The sequence below is a fragment of the Henckelia pumila genome, chromosome 4, assembly GCF_033568475.1.
Source record: "Henckelia pumila isolate YLH828 chromosome 4, ASM3356847v2, whole genome shotgun sequence".
NCBI classification, from domain to species: Eukaryota; Viridiplantae; Streptophyta; class Magnoliopsida; order Lamiales; family Gesneriaceae; genus Henckelia; species Henckelia pumila.
Genome location: NC_133123.1, coordinates 159,982,370 through 159,991,517, shown reverse-complemented (window position 1 = coordinate 159,991,517; position 9,148 = coordinate 159,982,370). Strand labels below are relative to the sequence as shown.

The window sequence follows — 9,148 nt, the reverse complement described above, 5'->3', positions numbered from 1 at the left end:
AAGTGCTTGGTCCTACAATTTATAATAATTGCGCTGTTTATTATTGGAGATTTTAATGATAATAATATTTTATATCAATCTCAAATTTTCATTTAACTAATTTCATTGCAAAGATTAAGCAACTTGCGAAACCACTCATACATAAAGTGCAAAAATTCAAACAGAAATGCGAATCAATGAACTCTGTTTGACGTGTACTCAGAAGCTAATAATATTCTCAGCTAGAAAAACTTAAAAAATCCTCGGGAAAGCCAATGGCTCGGTTAATTATCTAAAACAACAAAAACGAAATCGAGATGAATGAAATGAAACTTGATCTCCTTCAAACGTACAACTCAAGCAGACGTCGCCATGTAACGAATCAGGTCGATCACGCGGTTGCTGTCACATGCAATGCAAGTCAGATTTACATCAGAAATGAATGCACTTACTGATCCCAATGTTGGCAATGAAAATACCACTTTAATGTAATGTGAGTTACCTGTAACTCCATTCATTGTCGTACCAAGAGAGAAACTTGATGAAGTTGTCGTTTAGAGCAATTTCGGCCTTGGCGTCGAAGATACTTGACCTACATTGATGCCATGGATAAAGGTAGTAAGTTCCATGGCTCAAACGTTAATTTCTAGTGGATTTATAGATCAAAATAACGAACAAAGGAAATCAGTAGGTCGAAAAAGAGTGGAAAACAGCCGGAGAAGACGATCACCTGCAGTCACCAAGAAAGTCGGTAGACACCACATCATCTTCTTTGTATCCTAGGATACCCTTCAACTTACCCTCAGATTCCTCCATATGAAACAGCAAACAAGTCAGACCCCATTCGGCAAAATGAGTCTGAATCCGAGGAGGGATTTCTGTGGTCTAAAAGAAACAAGAAAATGGTATTTTACTTGATCGCTGCTTTGATTTCATCATATGAAGCTGCCTTCTCGAGCCTTGTAGTGAGATCGATCGACAACTGAGATATCGATGACTGGAACACGAAAAGCCATGCCAGAGCGCAAAAACACCAACACGCGAAGAGTGTCAAACTCCGCTGCCAAATTAAAACAACTACTTGAAAACCATCCAGAAAAATAATGAGAAGAACATACATCGGGAGATGAAAAGAGGAGAGAGCAAAACACATACCATGAGGGAAAGCTCGAGATGGCAGCCGGCCGTCTACTCTACCTCTACCCCACGTCATGGGAGGCAGAAGGAGGAAAACTGAGGCAACAGATAATAAAAAGTCTGAGGGAAAAAAAATCAGGCGATATGGAGATTGTACCACAACGTGAATGAGTTAACTAAGCCACCATTATTACCATGGTAAAGGAATGCACAAATGAAAAGGGAAGTAACGGCCGAAGCAAATAAATGAGCGGCTGAGGCGCTGAGCCCATATATTAATTACATGGTACAAAGCATGAAATCATAACCGAGGACATGGAGAAACCAAATTTAAACCTGATAGCTAAGAGTATACATGGAAATTCACAATTCAAACTGGCTTATTTAGATTATAGTAGATATATATATATATATATATATATATATATATATATATATATAACTATATTTTGATCCCGTAATTTTGTCATTATGTGATTGTAGTCGTTTATATTATCAAAATTTAATTTAATTTTTTTATTTTTCCAATGTTAATCCCTTTTCATTGGGAGTACTGATTTCACACCATGCATATCACCGTCACATCAATATTATATTGGTTTCATGTCAGCACCCATTCAAAAAAATTATTAAAATAGAAAAAAAATAAGAAGAAGACAAAGATAACATACTTAAAAAAAAAAAGACCAAAATAAAAAGAAACAAATATATAAGACTAATCAACAGTTTTCCTATTTTTTTTTCATTATCCATGATAGAAGCGTTTACTTTCCTTAACAAATTATTTGTCGGTCACAAGTCACAACCAGAGCTTCTGTTTGTATCTTGTTATGAAACTGAGAGGAGATTTAACATGGCCTATGCTGCTATAATCTCGCTTCAGCTAACTCTCCAGAACATCCTCCTTCACCCTCATATATATTCCTTACCTTGTAAGAAGAAAGATATCGAGTCGTTGTACGAAAAACTTGAATTCTTGCAGCGGTTCTTGGAAGAATATAATCCATCCCATGAAAGCAATGAAAGAGCAACTCTTCTGGAAGGAAGAATAAGAGATGCAGCTTATGAAGCTGAAGATTTGATGGACCTCCATTCGAACAATCTATCTGATTCGAATCATGATTTCCGGCCATTCGCTAGTGAGACGAGGGACTATCTCATGCATCTTGTTGCTGCGTTTAGGAATGATACATACAAGTTATTCCCATATAAGAAGGCGATGATGGGGCGAATCAATATTGAGCTGATGATAAAGAAAGTTGATTCCATAATTGGAGAAGCGACAAAGATTAAGGAAAAAATGGGGTTGGAGATCATAGAAGTAAAAGGTTCCTTCATGCAAGAGGAGATAATGTGTAAGGATTATTCATCAAAATTTGTTTCAAGTACAACAGAGAACTTCATGGTGGGATTTGAAGATCACTTAATGCGGATTAAGGATCAACTTACCGGACAATCATCTGCTCTCAAGGTCATCCCAATCGTTGGGATGGGAGGTATCGGTAAGACTACTTTGGCAACACATGTTTATAATGATCCATATGTTGTATATCAATTCAACATTCGTGCTTGGGCCACTGTATCTCAATCATATAGTGTACGAGAAATCCTGTTAGATATGCTGGGCTCAATGAATAAATTGACCGAGGAAATGCAACGAGAGAGTGAGGATCGATTAGGACTTCATGTGTACCAAAACTTGAAGGGTCAAAGGTACCTCATCACAATAGATGATATTTGGGATATTAATGCTTGGGATGCCTTGAAAATGATGTTTCCAGATGACAAAGCCGGAAGTCGAATCATGTTGACCACTCGGATTGCAGATGTGGCCGTGTATGCTAGCCCTTCAAGAACTCTTCATCAGATTTCTCTTCTAAGTGATGATCAAAGTTGGATGCTACTTTGTGCTAAAGTTTTTGGTAATGAACCTTGCCCTATCCATTTAAAAGAAATAGGGAAGACTATTGCACATAATTGTCGAGGACTTCCCCTTTCAATTGTGGTAATTGGTGGATTACTCTCCAGGATAAAGAAAACGCGAGTGGCGTGGCAATCCATCGCTAAAAATGTATCTTCATTAGTGTCCACAAGTGCTGATCAATGCTCAGACATACTGAGATTAAGCTACAACTATTTACCTCAATATTTGAAGGCGTGCTTCCTTTATATGGGAGTTTTCCCGAAAGCTTATGAGATAAGTGTTTCCAAACTCACTAAAATATGGGCTGCTGAAGGTTTTCTGAGACAAGTTCGCGGTCAGAGCCCGGAGGAGGTGGCAGAGAGGTGTGTGGAAGACCTTGTTGATAGAAGCCTAATTTTAGTGTCTAAGAAGAACTCAAAAGGAAGAATCAAAACTTTCAGGATTCATGATATCTTGCTCGATTTCTGCTTAAAAGAAGCCAAGAATGAGAAGTTCCTTCAAATAACAAGAAGTAGCGCCAGTTTGTTTCCACCAGGTTCAACAAGCGAGCGTCGCATAAGCATTCATCCAATGAGAAAAGCCAAGCACATTCTGCTTATTCCTGACTTCTTGTCATGTACCCCTTCCGTTCGTTCGCTTGTTTGCGTGGGACAAAGCTTTATTGGCTCGAGTGTGTTCTCAAGACTCAAACTACTTAGGGTACTTGATGCTACTCAAGTAGAGTTTACTGAATTCCCATCTCAAGTTTTGGAGCTTCTGAATTTACGCTACATCGCTTTGATATGTAACGGGGATATACCTGCATCCATAACAAAGTTATGGAATCTCCAAACTTTGATTATTCTTCGAAAATCCAAGGAATATAGGGAAAGTCACTTGCCTGTGGGAATCTGGATCATGACACATTTAAGGCATGTAAAGTGTTACGGAGCTCGTTTGCTCGATCCTGTTCTTGCAAAGTTCGATTTTTGTGGAAACCGTTTAGTTCTTGAAGATCTCCAAACTGTGTCAGGATTGTGCAATCTGAGATTCACTGAGGAAATGTTGCAGAGCATTCCAAACATCACGAAAGTCGATGTTTTATACGACTCTCGCAGCTTCGGCGAAAAAAATTGGTCGGACTACGAACTCGAGAATCTTGCCTATCTACATCAACTCCAAGCTCTGAAGATACGTGTGATTCCATCCAAAGGACTCTACAAAAACTTGATTTCACAGTCAATGTTCAAGTTTCATTTTCCACCATCACTCAAGACATTGACTTTAGGTGGCGTCGGAATCCCGTGGCATGATCTGGCGATCATAGGTTCATTACCGAATCTTGAAGTCCTCAAACTGATCGAACACGCTTGCCTCGGGGCAGAGTGGGAGCCAAATGAAGACGAGTTCTGTAAACTAAAAGTTTTGGTACTTCAAAGTGTGAGCTTGAGGCATTGGAGAGGTGACTGGAACCACTTCCCGAGCCTCGAGCGCCTCGTTGTTCGATGGTGCTCTCGGTTGATCAAGATACCATCTGGAATAGGAGAAAGCCCGACGCTTGCCATGATCGAGTTGGAAGGTTGCAAAGATTCTGTTTTGGATTCAGCAAATGAAATACTGGAGAAGCAACAGAGCTATGGAAATGATTGTTTTCGAGTTTTGTACCACAAAAGATCAGTTTGGCAAAATCTTTCCAAAGAGGTAGACAACTTTTTGCCATCCACTTCAAGGCTAATGGATCTGTTCTGGCCTCCGCCACTGTTTGTAATGAGATGGTAGGAAGTAATTTGCTTTCATTTCTTTGAAAAAATTATAATAGACTCGAAAAGAACTCGAAGATGATTCGATCATTTTGAACGGATGATTTTCGAAGTTTAATGCTGAACCCCCGATTCATTGAGGTCATCTCTAACCACAAACACCATTTTGGTGCAATTTCTGCACCAAACACAACATCCATCCCCAACTCATTTACACCAAATCTTACACAAAAAGAAATATTCTCGGAATATTTCTTTTATTTCACATATATTAATTAATTTTATTCAACATATTTTTACAAATTATAAAATTAATTTCATGATTATAAAAAAATATTTTATCGTTAATCAATATTTTTACATATTATATGAATAATATTTTTATTAATTAAATTTTTTTTTTATAAATAAGTTTAATTATTTGCATTTGTATTACAAAATACAATTATTTATAAAATAATTATGTAATAATTAATTAAATGTTAAAAATTAAATTAATAATAAATTATTTATTGATTACATTAAATGATTATATATTAATTTTTTTCATAATATTTAGTTATTAAAATAATACCATATAATATTTAAATATTTTTAAAAACAAAATAAAAGGTAATAGAAAAATTAAAAAAAAATAAAATCAATGCATCAAATTTGGCGCAGGCCTTTGGTGCAAAGGAGGTGGGGGCGCCAAAATAGCGCAGCATTTGGCGCCCCCATTGGAGCTCCTTTGCTGCGCTAAAATGGCCCTTTGCACCATTTTAGCGCAGCGTTGGAGCTGCCCTGATAGCAATTGGTTTGGTGAATCGGTTGATTTAATGACTTGTTATTGGGTAGAATTTATTAGCGTTTTGTGTTTTGGTGTGCTCTTCATTTCTTTCTTTCTTTCTTTCTTTTTTTTTTACTTGGTAATCCGCAGTTGGTATTTTTTGGTGCGCATTGAGTAAACCCTGAGATTAACGCAATAATCTGCAAACTACGCTAGTCAGGTAAACCGCACTTGGTTGACAGGCTAGTCCAAGAAGGTATTGGTAGGGGAATCGAACTCCTGACCTCTGACAAGAGCTTACCTTTTCTACCAATTTGGACACTCTCTTGGGAGCTGTTTTGGTGTGTTCTTGTTCTTGAGTAACCCTAATCCAGTTTTAAGTAATTAAAAATTGTCTAAGTATGTTTAAATAAGTAACACATGATTAAGAAGTCTTTATTTGGGAACAAAAAGTAGATATCGGTTCAGGATATCCAGAAATTGTGCGGAGGACCCCAAGGGCTCGAGTAGTTCGAAAGGTCCGAATTCAAGTCAAGAGAGTTCGGAAGATCCGAACAGGTTTGGAGGGTGCAGTTCGGAAGCACATGAAAGTTCGAAAAGTCCGAACTCAGTTAGGGAATGCACATTAGTGAGGTGTCAACAGTATACGAACATGTAGGAGTTCGGATGGTCTGTACCCAAGATCGGAGGGTTCGAATGTAGCTGTCCCGTGAGGTGTCCAAATGATATTGACACATGGGAAGCGGACGAGTTCGAAAGATCCGAACTCGCGATTTGTGCTTTCGATCGAGGTCTATAATAGGGACCGAGGGCGCTTATTTCAGTGTGTGTGAGTTTTTATTCAATATATTGATGCTGCTTTGCTACCCTGAAGAGGGCCTTCCGCGTGCTCAGTCAATTAGAGTAAACCAGAGCTTTAGGAACCAACTGCTCCTTGCAGATCCAATCCAGTAAAATTATGGTAGTCACCTGTGTCACAAAATGAGGTTAAAGGCGCCAGGGGATGCCCAGTGAAAACCCTCCGACGCTCAAGTCAACAATCTAATCAAAATATGCACTAAAAAAACTTACGAGCTTTTAGAGCATAAATTGAGAGAATGAAAAATTGTCCCTTTTTCTTAAAGGAAAGCCTTCTATATATAGACTTTTCTCAAATGGTCCTGGACCTCCCAAAACATGGACTATCTTCCTTGGCCTCAAGCACATCGGCTTAATAAATTTGATACCCACTTAATTCACCTAATATAAATCTTAATTAATTTTATTTATTCTTAAACCAATATTTATCAAGTATATTTCTAAGGGTTCGAGTCGTCTTCTCGAGGGCTGGGTGATAGTGATATGCTACAGGGATTTTAGCGGCGTTGTTGTGCCTGGGTCAAGGCTTTCGATATCAGTGAGTTGACGACGGATATAGACTTGGATTATAGACATTTGTCCAGCAAGACCAGTAGTTGAGGTACGTAAGACCGATTGAGATAGCTAGCTGAGTATGCATGTTTATGTCTTGCATATTTATCTATTATATGATGCATGATTTTACTATTCATGATATTGTATGCGGTGTTGGCATGCCATTTTGAGTCTGTTATCCTTTCGAGATAGCCTGTCATTTCTAGGGTTGTTCAGTTCTAGTGTTCTCTTGTACGATCGGGTACCGTATGATACCTATTGGACCGACGGGACATCTAGTGCGGTTTACTCAGGGCGATGATAATCCAAGATCGGATTCAGTATGTGTGGCACCCACTTGATCTCGGAGCAGCGTGCGCATACTAGTGGCGCCTATATTCTGAGCATGATATTTCCAAATCTTGATCCCAGAGTATCAGATCATTCACATTTCAATTATATTATCAAATTTAAGTTTTAGTTTGCTATTTTTATTATTATTATTTTTGAAAATTTTAATCATTTTTTCGACTTAACGCTGACATATACTAATACACGCTGATGTGTACAGCCTCACTTAACACTCCAAATAAAAAAAAAACTAAAATTGGTTTATAAAAAAAATAAAATCCACGAGACTAAAACTAAAATTTGATAATATAAATGACCAAAATCGCACAGTGACAAAATTATAGGACTAAACCTGTGTTTTCAAAACTGGACCAAACCGGCCGGTTCGACCGATTCGATCGGGAACCGATCACTGGTCCGGTCCGAAACATTTCCAAAAACCGTTTTAACGGTTGAAACGCTCAGAACCGGTCGAAACCGGTCGCACCGGCCAAGAACCGACCAAAGAATTTGTTCAAGCGGTTTTTGAATTTTTTATATTTTTTTAAAAAAAATTAGTTTTTTTTTAATTTAAAACTTTAATTTAATATTTCATTATAGATAATAAATAATTATTTTTAATTTGTACATCGTTAAAAATATTATTTTATTATTATTAAAGTTTTTTAATTAATTAATTTACTTAAAAAATATATATAACTATAATTAATATTTTGAATATATTTATATCGCTAGTTATTTTTCAAACTAGGATAAATATATATTTTCTAATATACATCTTTTATGTTTTAAAATTTGAAATATATTATTAATTATATTATATTATATAAACGATTTTTCGGTTTGATCGTCCGATTAAAAAAGTCCGATCGGTTGGATCACTTTTTTAAGGTAGACCGATTCGATCATGAGTTCGGTTATAAAAACATTGGGCTAAACTAACGGTTTTCCCAAAATTTAGTTGTTAAACAATTGATATTTGAATAGTGAGATTATCTATTTACATTCGAACATCGGCCATCGCTTGTGTTTTGCTCGCCAGTTCCAATTAAACTACCTTGTTAGTTTAAATTTTCTGCTAAATCACTACCACATTGGTGGACAAACAGCTTGGTAATCTCCGTGACAATTGAAGAAGCATTTTAATTAATAAATCCATTTTTCGAATGATTTTGACAGAATTTGCAATTATTTTTTAATCATATATCTGCCGTCTACGTATAATATAAGAGAAATAATAAGGTTCCTACCTTATAGCATAAGAATCAACGCGTTTAATTTAAGTAATCTGCCCCAAACTAATTAATATTTTCTTGTCCCATACATATTGTCCTCTTTTCTTTTTCACATTAATTAAAAAAAAGATATTGGAAAAATAAATTTTATATAGACTTTCTATTTTATCTCTATTTAATGTATTAAAAAATGATTGCACAATTTTCAAGGTGTAGTTAATAGGGGTATATTAGTAAAAAAATGTAAAAAAAATTACTCTCTCCGTCCCATATATATTGTCCTCTTTTTTTTCACACAGATTAAGAAAAAGTTATTGGAAAAGTAATTTTTTTTATAAACTTTCTATTTTATCCCTATTTAATGTATTAAAAAATGATTGCATAATTTTCAAGATATAGTTAATAGGGGTATATTAGTAAAGAAGTGTAAAAAAATATTATTAAATATGATATATGACTATATATTTGGGACAAACAAAAAAGGAAACGTGGACAATATAATTGAGATGGAGGGAGTACTAAATATGGTATATGACTATATATTTGGGACAAACAAAAAAAATGTGGACAATATAATTGGATACGAGGGAGTATATGCTACAAAAAAAAATTACCACTATAT

The 9,148-nt window shown here is 36.0% G+C and overlaps 1 protein-coding gene and 1 pseudogene across 1 annotated transcript; one reads left to right on the top strand and one right to left on the bottom strand.

The window, feature by feature from the left end:
• Nucleotides 1-335: 335 nt before the first annotated feature.
• Nucleotides 336-1,267, bottom strand: LOC140867817 (glyceraldehyde-3-phosphate dehydrogenase, cytosolic-like; annotated as a pseudogene).
• Nucleotides 1,268-1,969: 702 nt separating this feature from the next.
• Nucleotides 1,970-4,798, top strand: LOC140862219 (putative late blight resistance protein homolog R1A-3). Its single transcript, XM_073265226.1, has one exon. It carries the CDS (start codon nucleotides 1,970-1,972, stop codon nucleotides 4,796-4,798), a length of 2,829 nt encoding a protein of 942 aa, XP_073121327.1.
• Nucleotides 4,799-9,148: the final 4,350 nt, after the last annotated feature.

Excerpts from the sequence above, each read along its gene's own strand:
- LOC140862219 (XM_073265226.1), top strand. The coding sequence starts at position 1,970 with ATGGCCTATGCTGCTATAATCTCGCTTCAGCTAACTCTCCAGAACATC.